This window comes from Sesamum indicum, linkage group LG1 (genome assembly GCF_026168435.1).
Source record: "Sesamum indicum cultivar Baizhima isolate 11 linkage group LG1, ASM2616843v1, whole genome shotgun sequence".
Lineage (NCBI taxonomy): Eukaryota > Viridiplantae > Streptophyta > Magnoliopsida > Lamiales > Pedaliaceae > Sesamum > Sesamum indicum.
In genome coordinates, this window is record NC_142657.1 from 22,599,208 (window position 1) to 22,615,868 (window position 16,661).

The window sequence follows — 16,661 nt, forward strand, 5'->3', positions numbered from 1 at the left end:
TAATAAAACATATGAATCCAGACAAAATGGCATAATCAGAACTGACATCTAACTATGTATAAAGTGTGCATTCACTTTTCGTACTTGTGCAAGATTTATTGATACCACTTAATTATAAATAGACATCTCTCGTTTAAATTTTTATATATAAAAAATATAATAGAATAATATTTTTTTTATTGAAAAAAAAAACTGTGTTTTTGTTGTAGTTATTGTAAAATGAGTGGTAGGATGTAGTCACATCGCATTTTAAATACATACGTCTTAAAAACTAATTACTACTTTACCTAACAAAGTACGACATATAAATATCTGGTGAACAGAATAGGAAAATTCATTCATGACGGGAGGGATCATAGTATGAAAATTTTTCATTCCTTATGGTAGGGGTATTAATTTTCATTAATCGTAACCGTTAATCACATGAAATTACATTATGAGAAAGAAAATGAAGATGTCGTCGTGGGACACGAGATATAATGTAATTAATGTGTCATCGCAATCTTTGTGTAATAATCATAGATATATATCCTTACTGTTAATATTAAAAGAATAATAATTTATATGACATGATCGAGTCTCGAATATGAAAATATCAAACGATATATAAAATGAGAATAATGTAAATTGTTTTATTTATTAATTATGAATATTGTGTAAAGGGAGAGAGAGAAGATGAGATGGGAAGAGAGACAACAAGAGGTGTAAAAAGGAGGCAGCAGTTTTCATAGTGTCTGTTTTTTACTTTGGGTGGCTGTGGCTGAGGCTGAGGGGTAAAAGGAAGTCAAGAATTTCACTGCGTCTGCCGTCACAGACAGAAATTTCAAAGGGACTGGACGGGTGGGGGGGGGGGGGGGGAGGGGTGAGAGAGAGTCAACCGACCCCTTTTCTGTGCTTTTTTCCTGGTGGTACAAATATGTGGGCTTCCAAGACTCCACATAGTATTGCGGGTATTATCTTCAACTCACTTTCGTCTTTTCTCTCTCTATATTTCTGAGCTGAAAACTACAAAACCTTTTAAGCCTTTTTCTCTCTCTCTCTCTCTCTCTATTTCTGCTTTTGTTGGACATGAGAAGTAGCTTTTTGCAAGTCAAGCATGCAGATATTGAGATAACACCAAATCAAGAAAAGGCCTCCATACTAGGGTTTTCTTGAAGTTTTTCATCTGGGCTCTCCCTTTTTCTTTTATCTTCATCACCACAATTGAAAAGATTGGATTTTTTTGAGTGGGAAGGAGAGATTTAGGTGTGGAGAGAGAGGGATAGAGAAGGAAGAGCTAAGCAGCAAGAACAATAAGGGTTTTCTTTGCTTGCCTTCTTTCTCTTTCTTTCTCTCACTGTAAACATCTCAGAGAGGCAGCTGGAGACATTTGGATTTGGGCCTTGTGTCTCCTCTACCTCTCTATTCTTTTCTCCTAATTTCCTTTCTTCTTGTTTTTTTTTTCTCTTCTCCTACTTACTACAAGCATTTCTTTTTCTTGTTTGAATTCTTTTCCCTGTAGTGTGAAAAACATAATTGTACTTACAAACGTTTCTTGAAGCAACCCACTAAATTTCTGTTGTCTGATATACTAGTATATATATACAGTCCATGATCTAGCAGATTTTTCTTCAAGGGTTCACTGTGTGTGAAACTGTTGGGAGCTTTGGGGGGGAGAGAAATAAAAGAAAAAAGTCGAGAAGGAAAGGAAAAAGGGAGCAGAAAAGGAAAGGTGTCCCGTGTTTATTTAGATTGAGTGAAGTGAACGGAAAACAAAACTCTGAAATAGGGCATTATTTCATGAATTTTGGGGACTTTCTTGATAACAATTCTTGTGGTGGTGGCGGTGCAAGAATTGTTTCCGATATACCTTACAGCAACAGCAACAGCAACAATAATAACGCCATTACTAGCGATATCAACAGCATGCCCACCGGTGCAATTGCTCACCCCCGCCTTGTGTCTCACTCTCTCACTACCAAGCCCATGTTCAACTCTCCTGGCCTCTCTCTTGCCCTCGTAAAACCACTTTCTCTCTCTCTCTCTCTCTATATATATATATATATTTGTATGTATGATTATAGCATATCTATAATCTGATTTTTTGATGGGCTCTTTTCTCAAATGGGCAGCAAACGAGTATGGAGGCGCAAGGAGATATGGCAAGAATGGCGGAGAATTATGAGTTGAGTAATGTTGGTGGAAGAAGAAGCAGAGATGAAGAGCATGAGAGCAGATCTGGGAGCGATAACATGGACGGTGCCTCTGGAGATGATCAAGATGCTGCCGACAAGCCACCAAGGAAGAAAAGATACCACCGACACACCCCTCAGCAAATCCAAGAACTTGAGGCGTATGGCTTGTTTTCAAGAAAACCCCTTTTTTCTTTCACACGACCATTGCTCTTTTTTCTTCATGAATTGTTGTATTGTCTTCTGAGTCATCTTGTTGTTTTTGATGTTTCTTTTAGTCTTTTCAAGGAGTGTCCTCATCCTGATGAAAAGCAAAGATTGGAGCTTAGCAAAAGGCTTTGCTTGGAGACCCGGCAAGTCAAGTTTTGGTTTCAGAATAGAAGAACTCAGATGAAGGTAAGAAAAAAAATTCATGGCTCAAGATTATTTCCCTTTTGAGGGTCTTCTGTATGTTAATTTGTGTTCTTGATTGCACCAGACACAACTAGAACGCCATGAGAACTCAATACTTAGGCAAGAGAACGACAAGCTCCGAGCTGAAAATCTATCTATAAGAGAGGCAATGAGGAACCCGATCTGCACCAACTGTGGCGGTCCGGCCATAATAGGCGAAATATCCCTTGAAGAGCAACACCTCAGAATCGAAAATGCCAGGCTGAAAGATGAACTAGATCGCGTTTGTGCGCTTGCTGGCAAGTTTTTAGGCCGTCCTATTTCGTCTCTGGCAGCACCAATGCCTAATTCAAGCTTGGAACTTGGTGTTGGAAGCAATGGATTCGGAGGCTTAAATACCATTCCTTCAACAATGCCATTAGTTGTCCCTTCTGATTTTGGGATGGGGATTTCGAGCCCGTTGCCTATGGTAACTCCTAAAGCAACAATGAACATATCCCCTATTGAAAGATCACTGGAGAGATCTATGTATTTGGAGCTTGCTTTGGCTGCCATGGATGAACTGGTGAAAATGGCACAAACAGATGAGCCCCTTTGGCTTAGGAGTTTGGAAGGTGGCAGAGAAATACTGAACCATGAGGAATATCTTAGAACATTCACACCTTGCATTGGTATGAAGCCTAATGGCTTTGTCACTGAGGCCTCAAGGGAGACTGGCATGGTTATCATCAACAGTTTGGCGCTTGTCGAGACATTAATGGACTCGGTGAGTGAGTCTCTTGTAACCACCTTCATCACACCAATAGCATTAATTTGAGGATTACTTGGAGTATATTGAGTTCTTGTTCTTGAGATTATGCTGTGAATTTTCCTTCATATGTGGTGGGATTATTGACCGACATTGCGTTTATTCTTGATAGAACAAATGGGCAGAAATGTTTCCATGTATAATTGCCAGAACCTCAACTACAGATGTGATATCTAGTGGTATGGGAGGAACAAGGAATGGTGCACTTCAGCTGGTAATATGAAATCAATTTCACCGATCTTTCTCCTCTTTTACCTCTATCAGCTTATCACATTCTTATCTGATTTCATTATGGTTGATTAATTAGATGAATGCTGCCCTCCAAGTCCTATCACCACTTGTTCCAGTTAGAGAGGTAAATTTTCTCCGGTTCTGCAAACAGCATGCAGAAGGCGTGTGGGCCGTTGTTGACGTCTCCATCGACACCATCAGGGAGACGTCAGGTGGCCCGACAACGTTTCCCAACTGCCGGAGGCTCCCGTCCGGCTGTGTGGTACAAGATATGCCTAATGGCTATTCCAAGGTAAAAAACTTACAACACACAGCTTCATAACTTGTTTTGCTTCACATTTATTGAGTCTTTCCAGGGTTGGTACTGTTCAACCTTTTGTGTTAAATATAGTTTGTTGAATCACAACTGCACCCACCTTGCAACATTTATTCAAGAATTATTTTTATTTTTATTTTCTTTTTCGGGGGGTCTAGGTAGCAATCACTCGCAAAATCATTACATATTCAAGAATCAAGAAAACTTAATTATGGATTCGGTCTTAACACACCACTAGACCAGTTTAATAATAATCATCGTCGTCATCGACAAGATGCTGACAGAACTATATTTTAACTTCGGATTGTCAGAATCGAGATTGCTTAAGATCAGTATTAGTATTATAATAAGAACAACTTAGACGGTTTTAAGTTGATCGAGGCTAACCCCGATTATAATAATGAATGGAAGCCTCTATTGCTCCTACTTTTGCTCCTTGGGACACATTAATTTCATATGATTTAGAAGTAAATGCATGTAATCTTCAAACATTGGTATAATAAACAAAGCATTTGATGTTTCTATTCCAATCTCTGATGCTGCTGTCTCCATCAATCCCATATTTTTTAAAATTCAAATGACTGGTTATTACCTGGTTCCAGCCTCATCATGTGTTTTCTTTTTTGTTCTACTCAAATTCAGACCACTTAGTCAAAATCCCAAGACTGGGTCTGTATTTTGTTGTCACGTGAGGTTCTAACCCTTTGTGGATAGAAATCTTGTATCGTATCTCTATGTCGCCCAGTCCACCTCGTGCCTCCAAATCTTGCAAAATTTGTGTGTTGCTTGCTATTTTTTTACACGCCGGGTTTCTGTCTTATGTCTCTAATTATTGTACCTAAACCACTATTGCTAATCGAGACTGTGTGGGGGTGGGTAGCGTTTCTTTCAATGTGGCCCTCAGTTTGTACTCTCTACTTTGAAACGGGTACATTGGGTAGTCATTTCCAGTTATTAACCACACATCACTTGTCTAAAAATTTTGAAATATTATTGTTGCCTAGATGGTATCTCCTGCAGTAATTTTAGCATTCTTTACACTTTCCACGTTACTGTTGTAACGTATGTTTTGACTGTGTAACAATGTGTAGGTTACATGGGTGGAACATGTTGAATATGATGAGAGTGTGGTCCATCAGCTCTACCGCCCGCTGATAAGCGCCGGCATGGGCTTCGGTGCTCAACGGTGGGTGGCCACCCTCCAAAGACAATGCGAGTGTCTTGCCATTCTCATGTCGTCCACCGTGCCTGTCCGAGAGCATACAGGTACAAGAAAATCAAAACTCGGTTGTTCAAATTCAAAAAGGCTTTGTCGCGATTGATTGGAATTGATTTTCACATACAGCTATAACTGGCGGTGGACGGAGGAGCATGTTGAAGTTAGCCCAACGAATGACCAACAACTTTTGTGCTGGGGTCTGTGCGTCATCGGTTCACAAATGGAACAAACTCCGAACGGAGAATGTGGATGACGATGTCCAGGTCATGACACGGAAGAGTGTGGACGACCCTGGTGAGCCGCCGGGCATCGTGTTGAGCGCAGCCACCTCGGTGTGGTTGCCGGTGTCCCCTCAGAGGCTGTTTGACTTCCTCCGGGACGAACGTCTGAGGAGTGAGTGGGACATCCTCTCCAACGGTGGACCCATGCAAGAAATGGCGCACATCGCCAAAGGCCAAGACCATGGCAATTGCGTTTCGCTCCTACGTGCAAGTGTAAGTCCTCTCCATCCGTCGTGTATTTATTGTATTTATCTTGGTAAGAATTATGGACAAGAATGTAAAATACGGAAGAATACGATGTAAAGTAGTCCAATTTTATGAAAAGATGATGAGAGCTAGGAATGGTTAAAAAAGACGAATGTGCCCATAGAATCAATTGCTTAGCGTTATTGAAGATGGATACGATTAGCCAGGACAAGTGTGGAAATTTGGAATTTTTAATAAGGACAATCCAATTCGAGATTCGATTGTGTGTCTATTTTCGACCTCTAGTTTTTAGTTTTTATGTAAAAGTCAAAACCCACGAAATCAATCAGTCTTTCAGCTATGTGAGTGAGTCAGCTAGCTTCTGGGCCATGACGTCATCACTTTCAAGAAAAAGTCAATTTTAGTGGGTTGACTCGGCTACCCCTGTTACGACACTGACGTGTGAACTGATGCCTTTTTATTTTTTTTTTTTACCTCATCGAGGCATGATTTCATCAGGGTTATTATCGTAATTTTCAAACGCAGGCCATGAACTCCAGCCAGAGCAGTATGCTGATACTCCAGGAGACATGCATAGACGCGGCCGGATCGCTTGTGGTGTACGCGCCCGTTGACATCCCGGCAATGCACGTGGTGATGAACGGTGGAGATTCCGCTTACGTCGCGCTGCTTCCCTCCGGATTCTCAATCGTGCCCGACGGGCCGGGCTCCCGTGGCCCGCCCAGTAATGGGCCCACCAGCAACGGTGGGGCGACCCATCGGGTAAGTGGGTCCCTCCTGACCGTGGCCTTTCAGATCCTGGTGAACAGCCTCCCTACGGCCAAGCTCACGGTGGAATCGGTGGAGACCGTCAATAATCTCATCTCCTGCACCGTCCAGAAAATCAAGGCCGCACTCCATTGCGAAAGCTGATGATCGTGAGGCTCCTTTACGCATCTGATGATTTTCTTTCTTTTTTTTTTTTTTTAAATTTACTTTTTCAATTTCGAGGGTAAATTTAATGGTAAGGGTTGTTTTGTAATTGTGTGCGACATATTTTTATAGGGTAAAAGAATTTAATTAGATGTGAGGAGTTTGTTGTAATTTTGAAAATGTAATTCTACTTGAGATATAATGACTGGAAATATAGGGGGTGAGTCAAGAACGAACCGCGGCCAGGGTGGTAGGAGCTGGCGGGGGCGGCAGTTCTTAGGGTGGTGGTTCGGGTATTGACTCAGTAGTACCCCGAGTTGGCTCAAGTGTGTGGTGACATGGATTTCCCCTTTTTTGGGTCGTTTGACTACTACCTACTACTATTTAACCTTGCTTTCTTCCTAATTTTATCTTCTTATTTGGGTTTAAGAATTTCAGATTCATCTATATTTGAATCATTTTTATTTACCTAAAAAATATAATTTTTTGTTTAATAAGCTTTTAAGTTCAATTCAAATCCAATTTAATAAATATAAAAATAATAAATTTGCAATTAAAAAAAAACATTTAAATTGAATTACAAAATTTCAAATTTAAATAAATTTGAAAAATGGTAAGTTGAATAGTAATTAATTTATTGATAATAGAAAATGAAAATAGAGGTGGGGGTGTGCATTAAATGAGGGATGGGGAGTTTGTTAGATGAAAGGGAGTGCGCATTTATTGCAGGCACGAGTCTCTTCACCACAACAAAACTGCACTATAGCTCCTCTTTCTTTTCTCTAACCCCATCTTATTACTTGAAGCTTCAATCCATCTTCTTATAATCTCATTCCAAATTATTTCTGTGATATTTATAATCTTTTAATTCAAGATATCAATACAAATCTCCCACTATATTTTATATTTATATTCAATAATTAATTATATACATGCAAATAATATCATGTAAATTTAAAATAAAATAGAAAATCAGAATGAAAATGTTTATTGTGCCGACGTCGAGTAGAGGGTCCCTACCACAAATAGCAAGTAGATGAAGGGAATGGGGATATGTCCTTTGTCAATAATGGACGAAACAAATAACTGTACGCTATGTTAACAATTCCCTCCACCTTTCCTTTTCCCTTAATTACTACTATTCCTCTTCTTTTCCACTATAAACTATTAAGCTTAATATATATATATATATATTGTATTTAAAGTTAAATGTAATCAATAATTAAATTAAGTTGGAACAAATTTTAATTAAATCAAACACGACTTAAACTTTAATAGTTTGATATTGTCAAATCTATTTTATCCTATTTTAACTAATTGAATTGAGCAGTCGAGTACTTTCAAGTATATATTTATGACAGCATATTTTAACTCATAGAGTCGAATCATTGAATTTGAGCAATTTAATATTTTTAAATATATTTTAACTAATTGCATCAAAGTTGGAGCCAAGTATGAAAGGTTATGTAATGAGAACAAATGTGTTGAAATACAATTTATTAAGTTTTTTTTTTTAAAAAAAAACAAAAAAAGAAATTCGAAGAAAACTTTTATGAATGAATTTGGAATTGAATATGTGAGATAGGTTGGTTTATGTTTGAAGCCTATCCCAACGTGGCATGCATGCTGTCTTTTGATTGATGACAAGGTGACGATGCCATGCAGATACATACATGGTGGAGGAGGGACCATTCCTTTCATGCAATGCATCCTGAGGATGAGATCATGAGCCTTTCACACACACACTGAGTGTGTGAACTTCCCGTCATCGACAGTGTGTGAACTGTGTGACCTTTTACCCCCAATCAATCTCATCTCACTGCTTTTGTAATGGGGATAGGTTGAAATTGGGAGTATGTATGTATATGGTTGGAAGGAGACATACATAATAGACTCTGCATGGGCGTCCCCCCCCCCCCCCCCCCCACATACACACATTTCTTTATATATTTCCAACCATCCCTTTTATGAAATGATTGATTGATCAATACTCAAATATTATTTAACTAGATTTTGTCAGTTTAGATGGGTTTTCTTTGATTTTATTTAATTTTTTTTAAATAATTAAAATATATTTCTGCGTGTGTGTTACTCCACGGAAAAAAGGAAGATATTTTATTCATTGATTAACCATACGTGGCACTTAAAGATAAACTAAAATATTATATTTATGTACATATATATGAAGAGCTGTAATTTTACATAGCAAATTAAGGATGTATGGATGTGGTGATGTTGAGGGGATGGTAGGTTTTGGTAATTTCTCATTTGCGTGTTGTACCTATTTGTTAATAGTCAAAAACAGTTTGTTGTGGTCCTCTAATAATTCAAGTGAATGTGTTGAATTTTGGGCATCAAACTCTCCAGAAACCCCCACCTACATATTATTTAAATAAATTTCCAAGACTCCTGCAGGTGACTTATTCCCTGTATTTTTGCAAGTGTGACAGTAGATGGTGGTTTTAAGTCAAATTTGGACAACTTTGAATGTTTTTTCTTGAGATGGGACTCATGCAAGAAAGTGAAGACTTGGAAGTTCAAAGTGTAAGAAAATTTGGAATTAGGAGTTGAATCATTTGCTTCCTGTTTTTTCTTTATTAATTTATTATATTATAGAATCGACATGTATTCAATTATAATTGAATTAAACACATCGTAATCTCTAATACACCTTTGAATTTTCGTCGCGTTATTTACATTTCATTATTAAGTTGGATAAAATGTTCAATACATTCTTGTAAGGTGTTTAATTTGTATTATAAGTGCCCATTTTTATCCCAAAACTCGATATAAATCTTTATTCCTCTTGAATAACTCAATCCACTGTTAACCCAAACTGTTCAAGTGAATATAATGTTGAATAAATTGATGGGAAAAATGTTGTGGGGGCAATGCGTTGCATGAGATGGAAGAAATGAAATGGGGGAGTTGGGCTTTATGGAAAATTGTACCGACCCATCACATGGAAGTGGGCTCCACCAAGGTCTCTCAAGTCCAGTCCAGTCCAATACCCCTCTTTCTAGTGGGCCATACGCCCACCTCCACAGCATGGACGAACACACACACCATCTCTCCCCTATCATTTAACCTGAAACCCGAAATTTATATATATATTTGAAGAAATGTGGATGGTTAGAGTATGGAAAGATGGGTTGTAGGAGGAGAAGTATGAGATGAAAGAAAATAAAAGTGCAAAGTGAGAATTTGTCCACATTCTAAGGACAAAAAGAAAAAAACAGGGGGAAGAAGTGAGATGAGAATATGAGAAGTTAGGGAAATTAAAGTGCAAGTCCAAGCATTTGTTGAAATCTAGGTTACATTTACATGCATTAATTGAACTCCACCTCTCAATACTTTTTTTTTTTTTTTTTTGGGTATCTATATTATTATAAAAAAGAGAATCTTTTATCGTACTAATTTTTTAATACCCAAATTTATCTTTTATTTTATTTATTTCCTTTAAAAGAATTTGGTTAGATTAGTAATTTCAGTATTTTTTAATAATTTTTTATAATTATATATATTTTTTCTCTTAACTACCCCTACTCCACATTTATTATAATTATAATTTATTCTTTTCAAGAATAATTTTTTTCCTTATTATCTCACACCAAAGTTGTTTCTTATATACTCGCGAGAATCGCATGCGACGACAACTAGTATATGTATATGAATTAATAGTCCCATCTACCAGAATTACATTTATATACATAAATTGAAGCTAAATCAATTTCGCCCAAATTGCGGGTTAAGTTTATGAAAGATGGCAATAAAACCAAACTTTTTTGGAACAACAACTATTCCACCTTAATTATTTGACCTCTATCGCTCCTTCCTAAGACCAAAGACCAAAGTGGGTGAATTGAATCTTATAGGAAAAACACCGTCCTAAAAGCCATGGAATAGTGAAATGTGATGTAAAAGAGATGAGTGTAAGAATAGTTGAAGAATTGAGAAGCAGACATAGAAAGGTTGTATTATTGTTGTCCTTTGGTTTGTGGTGTTTGGGCAATGTGAAATGATGGGCATTGAGGAAAAGGTCCCTCATTCCCAATTAGTGTATCTAACCAAATCTTCTTGAGGGGCCGCCCACCATCCCATTCCTTTCTTGCATCACATTCACACACACAACAACCTCATTTCTTGATTCATCTTCTTGTCAGAAAAAAAACAAAAATTGATTCAACATAACTCTTCATCTTTATTTTATTTTAATCCTCAATTGGAGTATCCATATTCCATGCCAACCACTAATCTTCTTTTAGCCCATTCACTTAGATATTGGGCTCCTCAATTACCAAACTCGCCTACTTTAATTGGGCTTTCCTTCTTGAAAATGGGCTTCAACTCCCTCCACTCCTTTTTCTTTTTTTAATCTTTATTAGTGGTCACATAATAATTAGATAGCAAATACATACATACATACAACATCTCTATTATTTAATTAAATAGATTCAGATTTTTATTAATTTTGTGATTGAATGTTAGATAAAATTATAAAAATGGTAGTTGATATAATATATAAAAAGTATTAAATAAAAAAGAAAATACAATGATTATAGTTGATTTACATTATTATTCTTTAAAAAACAGAAAAATATAAAAATATATTTATTTTTGAAAAATATTATATATATTATTTATAGAAGCAAAAAACATTGTATTGATTTAGTCAAAAAAAGTGAGATATATGGTATATGGGTTTGATAAATTCAATTCAAAATTTCTAAAGTCTGAATATAACAACTGCTGTACTGTAAAGCTAACGCCCAGTCAAATTTAAATTAGCCAAACACCACCTAACCACTCTACCCCCCACACCCACCCCCCCGGATTTTCCTCTCCGTTCTCTCACCTAATAAATTCTCAAAACCCATTCTGGTCATTTCAGATTGAATTCCCCGGGTCTCCGCGCCGTGAGATCACTATGATGAGGAATCCCACGGCTTAAAACTAAAGTCTGACACCAAGTACGAAATCGAAGAAAAAGAAATGTGGTCGGAAGGAATAATGATTAGGCGTTGAAGCATTGACTGGTCTGGAAGTGTAAGGGAAAAAAAAGAAAGTTTCTGTTTGAAAGGGCAGATTTTTTCTGTCTTTTTCTTCCAAATTCTTTTCCTTTTTCTTTTTTTTTTTTGGTTTTTAAAATTTTTCGGTCCTTTCCCTTTTTTATTTTTCATTCCATTTTGTTCTTTTCTCTTTGTTTCCGTTTCGAACGCAGGGAGAGAGTGAAAAGATTTTTCCTTTGTCCCTGCTCTCTCATTCTTCCATCCCCACCCTTTGAAAAAAAACTTCTTTGGTTTTTTTTTTTGGTTTCACTTCTTGGGTTGTTGGTTGGATGGAAGAGTGATTAGATTCTTTTTTTGGTTTATGGGCTGTTTGATTATTGATTGAAGAGTGAGTGGGGAGAAGGAGAAAAGGGATTTTCGTTTCATTTTCCTGCTGGGATTTTGATTTTGATTTTGATTGTTGTTTGTTTGGTGGTGCGGATAGTAAAATGAATATGATGCGTCGGCTGAAGAGCATTGCTTCTGGCCGTTCCTCCGTTTCAGATCCTGTAATTTACTTTCAGTTTCTACCTCTTTTTTGTGTTTTTGAGTTTTACGTCGCTGTTGATCTAATTACTTTTGGATGTTTGAGATTGATGAGAAGAAGGAGTTCGTTTTTTGTTTGTTAGGTGGGGATTTCTTGGAATGAAAAAATTTGTCCTATTTCATTATTATAATTCTGAGAAATTGAGGAAAGAACACCAGGAAATACAAAAAAGATTGAATCTTTTTGTTTGAGGAAGGATGTTTTCATTGAGCATATATTTATATGGATTCTTATAAACATAAAGATGCCTGATTGTTATTTCTTGGAATATTTAATCTGTTGGGGCTTGTTGTTATGTAAGCTGAATTTGTTTAACTTTACATTCAAGTCTTGATTCAACGAAGAAAAAGGCAGCTGTGGGATATCAAGATTGTGTATGTATGTAGCCTCTGGTCAGGTGTACGTTTGTGGCTGCATTTGGTTATGGGAACTGTATTCTGGTTTACTAGTGGTGTCTGAAAGGGAATTTAATTTGAGCAACTAAAACGAGGAAAAGCTGACATGAAAACAATTCTTCATTTTGTGGGGTTGAGAAAAGCTTATATCAGCCTGTTTGATTGAGAGAGTCCCATCACATCATACCCACCATATATGGCACGAATCTTGGGAATTTCCTAATGTCAAGACTCAAGAGTCTGTCTATTGTCCTGAGTGTTGCTTTTTTGTGGCGCTTTTTATGTATAGGATTTTCTTTTTTGGAAACTAACTTTGGTCTTGGTGAAGAGCCTCTCAGGTTGTTGGTTCTGTTGGGTTTTAGAAATTTTTTTTTCTCATGCATTGTGTAAGATTATGTTGTTTTCTTGAAAGTTATGACTTTTGAAAATGGTGAAGCTTTAAACTTTATTGATAGTATAAACCTTCTTTTCAATAAAGACATGCTATTTATCATTGTGCTGGATTTCTGTGGCTTGCTGTCTTTTGGTGAGTGAGTCTCAAGTGAGTGAGATAACAAAGACTAATTTTAGATTTAGGGAATGCCCTTCTGAAGTTCAATTTTGCTCAGCTTTGCCTGAACTTCTCATTATATGAGCCCTATTCTTAAGTTTGATCTGTTTATTTACAGGGTGGGGATTCTAGCATTAAAAGAGTGAAGGTGGAGCAAGAAATAGATCAGAAAGTAGACTGTGAAGTAGATACAGGAGAAAAATGTGTGAGAGTGCCGGTGGTGCATATGGAAGCTAAGTCCATGGGAGCTGTAGCAAGCACATCTGATGTACATGTGCTTCCAAAAGAAATGCATGAAATGAAAATTAGAGAGGATAAAACTGATGATCATGACGATATTGGAAAGGTTTGTGCATATTTATCCGCTTTGGTGTATGTTGCTTTGATTATTACATAGCACTGAGGGGAGAAATACTGGTATACTCTTTCTCAGATCAGATAGTGAGTTTATTTGTGACTGCTGAAAGTTTTTTTCCAGGATATGGAGCCAACTGTTGTTAGTGGAAACGGAACCGAAACTGGTCAGATAATTGTGACTTCAATTGGTGGCCGAAATGGACAACCTAAACAGGTCATTGATTGTTCTGGTTGAATCTTTCCAAATTAAGGCTTTTATCTTATTTGACATTATGTTCATAGATTTAAGAGAATGTTTCCCAATAATCTAAGTGGTGTCTGAGTTGCTTTGTATGTTTTCCACAGACAATGTCTTATATGGCTGAGCGTGTGGTTGGAACTGGTTCATTTGGAGTCGTATACCAGGTATTGTTTAAGGAAAAGTGTGCATTTCTCCTGCTTAGGAAATTATGGGAGGATTGAGGGCTTGTGACTGTAGGTATGAAGGCAGAAGGATTAATTTAGTTTCTTTTTCCTATCTTATGATTTTTGCTGCAGGCTAAGTGTCTTGAAACCGGTGAATCTGTTGCTATCAAGAAGGTGCTACAGGATAGAAGATATAAGAACAGAGAGCTGCAAATAATGCGCTTGCTTAATCATCCTAATGTTGTTCAGCTGAAGCATTATTTCTATTCTACTACTGAGAAGAACGAGGTATACCTCAATCTTGTTCTTGAGTATGTCTCGGAGACTGTTTATCGGGCTTCAAGGCACTATAGCAAAGTGAAACAGCACATGCCTGTCTTATACGTGCAGCTTTATACATACCAGGTACATAAATTAGCTGCAGCATTTGTCTTGTTTATTTTGTAATTTGTACACCTCTTTGATTGCTCGAATGGCGTCTTGTTGCCTGGTTCTCATTTTGGGTCTTCCAGTTACTTCCTTGAAACCATGGATTATGTTGTTTTCTTCTACTTTGCAGATCTGCCGTGGACTAAATTATATGCATAGAGTTATTGGTGTATGTCACCGTGATATTAAACCACAGAATCTACTGGTATGATTGTTTTTATATTTTTGTAAAATTAAGTTGGGCTTCTGTCTGTTTGAAGAGTTTTTATCTCTTCATTATGTTCTTAAAATTTAAATCATTTATGCATGAGATTTTAGGATGGAGAAAATACTTTTCGTTTATTCTTCTCATTGTTATGCAAGGATTTGAACTTTTAAAATAACCTGTTTGCTTTAACATGTCCCCATTCCCTTCTTTTGCTTTTTTAATTGTCTTTGTTGCAAAAATAACTCACAGATGTGTAGTTTTCAGTTCAGCTTTATGGCTTGAGCTCCCTCCACATCCCCTAAATCTTTTGCTATGTATCCTTGCCATTTTGTGCTATATGTTTTATTTGGAGTTTGCAACTTAAACTATGATGCTTGCTGCAGGTCAATCCTCACACACATCAGCTTAAGCTTTGTGATTTGGGAAGTGCAAAGATGTTGGTATGTTCTTTTTTTCTCTAGAGTTTGGACTGAGCCTGATGACATGTCAATCGCTGAGGTTTCTGGTCTGCTGCAGGTACCTGGTGAACCAAATATCTCGTATATTTGCTCTCGGTATTACAGGGCTCCAGAACTCATCTTTGGAGCTACGGAATACACAACTGCAATTGATATGTGGTCAGTTGGTTGTGTTCTGGCCGAGCTGCTTTTAGGCCAGGTAGACTTATATGCTGCTCCCATTTTGCTGACATGCATGCTGTTGGTGACTAACAATTTCATCAAGGCTTGCTAGGTGGCCTGAAGAAATATTACTTACTTTAAATTGTGGCAAATTAATGCATAAATATCGCATAATTTCCATTAGTTCCTTATAAAATCTTAGCATAGTTTCCTTTCTGGTTATACTTATCACATATTTGGTTTTGAGTTTTGAGTTAAATTACGCGTATGCCTCTTTTAACGTCTTTTCCTAGTTTTGTTGTAAATCCAATTCTGACATTACTAAAACTGATGCACAGCCTATATTCCCTGGTGAAAGCAGTGTTGATCAGCTAGTTGAAATAATTAAGGTACCTTACCATAAACTCATAAACTCTTGTCATTTTCATGTCTAACACGGAAGTCTCTGTTTGTGCACCTCTAAGTTGATTCTTTCTTTTTATTTGCAAAAATCAGGTTTTGGGAACGCCAACTAGAGAGGAAATCAAGTGCATGAACCCAAGTTATAGTGAATTTAAGTTTCCTCAGATTAAAGCACACCCATGGCACAAGGTTTGTTGAGAACTCAATTTGGAGATTTCTCATTGCACTGGTTTCTCATATCATCCAAAGAATGTGTCTCACAGTCACTATCATCCCTTATAAAAGAAAGAAATCGATCTAAATGAAGTTACTTTCCAGGTATTTCACAACAAAATGCCGCCTGAAGCAGTGGATCTAGTCTCAAGGCTGCTCCAGTATTCCCCTACTTTACGCTACACTGCCGTAAGTCTATCTAGATAGCTTGTTTGAACATATTTTCTCTTCCTGAAATTTGTTAATCATTTTTTTTTTCAACCTTTTCAGTTGGAGGCTTGTGCTCACCCCTTTTTTGACGACTTGAGAGAACCAAATGCATGCTTGCCCAATGGGCGGCCTTTACCTCCTCTGTTCAACTTTGCGGCTGAAGGTAAGTAAAGGTTATCTTTTCTTACGTTGTCTCTTTTGACTTGAAAGGAAATTTATTCTAATATCTGCTGTTGTGTCTTCCAGAACTAGCTGGTGCACCTTCTGAACTGCTAAAACGGCTGATTCCAGACCATGCCAAGAAGTGAATCTTCTGAAAGTTGCTTTTGGATGCTAGAGTGCCCCACTGAACCATGCCTCCTTGACATCAAACAATGATTAACGAGGAGAAAGCTCTGCTGGTTCCTGACTTAATTAATGAGATAATTATGTTGTACATGCTGGGCCAGGTGGAAGACAACAATTCTTGGGAGTTTTGTTTCCAATGGCAAACATAGTTTCAATTGTTTGTTGTATATGCTCTGCAGATATATAGATCTTAGATGTATGTCCAGTTTGCAAGTGTCCATATGGCCCATGGAGGCTCAAACTGGAGGTTGTTGAGATAATTTAGGTACATAATTCTTGTATGTTCCTTACTTTTCCTAGTAGAAAATGAGTATCCTACGGAGGCATGCATGCTTTCTCTGATCTTCCTTGTTCTGTCTGATTACTACTTGTTGGGGTGCTTCATTTGTGC

The 16,661-nt window shown here is 37.3% G+C and overlaps 2 protein-coding genes across 2 annotated transcripts; both read left to right on the forward strand.

Moving 5' to 3' along the window:
• Positions 1–922: 922 nt before the first annotated feature.
• LOC105172078 (homeobox-leucine zipper protein ANTHOCYANINLESS 2) lies at positions 923–6,943 on the forward strand. The gene is made up of 9 exons (XM_011093419.3): positions 923–1,998; positions 2,112–2,332; positions 2,450–2,567; positions 2,650–3,330; positions 3,485–3,586; positions 3,680–3,895; positions 5,011–5,185; positions 5,265–5,632; positions 6,152–6,943. Exons 1-9 carry the CDS (start codon positions 1,780–1,782, stop codon positions 6,536–6,538), a joined length of 2,487 nt encoding a protein of 828 aa, XP_011091721.3. The 5' UTR covers positions 923–1,779; the 3' UTR covers positions 6,539–6,943.
• Positions 6,944–11,706: 4,763 nt separating this feature from the next.
• LOC105172088 (shaggy-related protein kinase alpha) lies at positions 11,707–16,612 on the forward strand. The gene is made up of 13 exons (XM_011093430.3): positions 11,707–12,095; positions 13,197–13,424; positions 13,557–13,649; positions 13,781–13,840; positions 13,973–14,245; positions 14,400–14,474; positions 14,861–14,917; positions 14,994–15,134; positions 15,436–15,486; positions 15,593–15,688; positions 15,818–15,901; positions 15,983–16,085; positions 16,169–16,612. Exons 1-13 carry the CDS (start codon positions 12,036–12,038, stop codon positions 16,228–16,230), a joined length of 1,383 nt encoding a protein of 460 aa, XP_011091732.1. The 5' UTR covers positions 11,707–12,035; the 3' UTR covers positions 16,231–16,612.
• The last annotated feature ends 49 nt before the right edge of the window (positions 16,613–16,661 follow it).

Bases quoted from the DNA above. Each gene is read 5' to 3' on its own strand.
- LOC105172078 (XM_011093419.3), top strand. From the start codon at position 1,780: ATGAATTTTGGGGACTTTCTTGATAACAATTCTTGTGGTGGTGGCGGT. The intron at 1,999-2,111 runs GTAAAACCACTT...TCAAATGGGCAG, and splicing joins CTGGCCTCTCTCTTGCCCTC to CAAACGAGTATGGAGGCGCA. The intron at 3,587-3,679 runs GTAATATGAAAT...TTGATTAATTAG, and splicing joins GGAATGGTGCACTTCAGCTG to ATGAATGCTGCCCTCCAAGT.
- LOC105172088 (XM_011093430.3), top strand. From the start codon at position 12,036: ATGAATATGATGCGTCGGCTGAAGAGCATTGCTTCTGGCCGTTCCTCC. The intron at 13,650-13,780 runs GTCATTGATTGT...TGTTTTCCACAG, and splicing joins GAAATGGACAACCTAAACAG to ACAATGTCTTATATGGCTGA. The intron at 14,918-14,993 runs GTATGTTCTTTT...GGTCTGCTGCAG, and splicing joins TGGGAAGTGCAAAGATGTTG to GTACCTGGTGAACCAAATAT.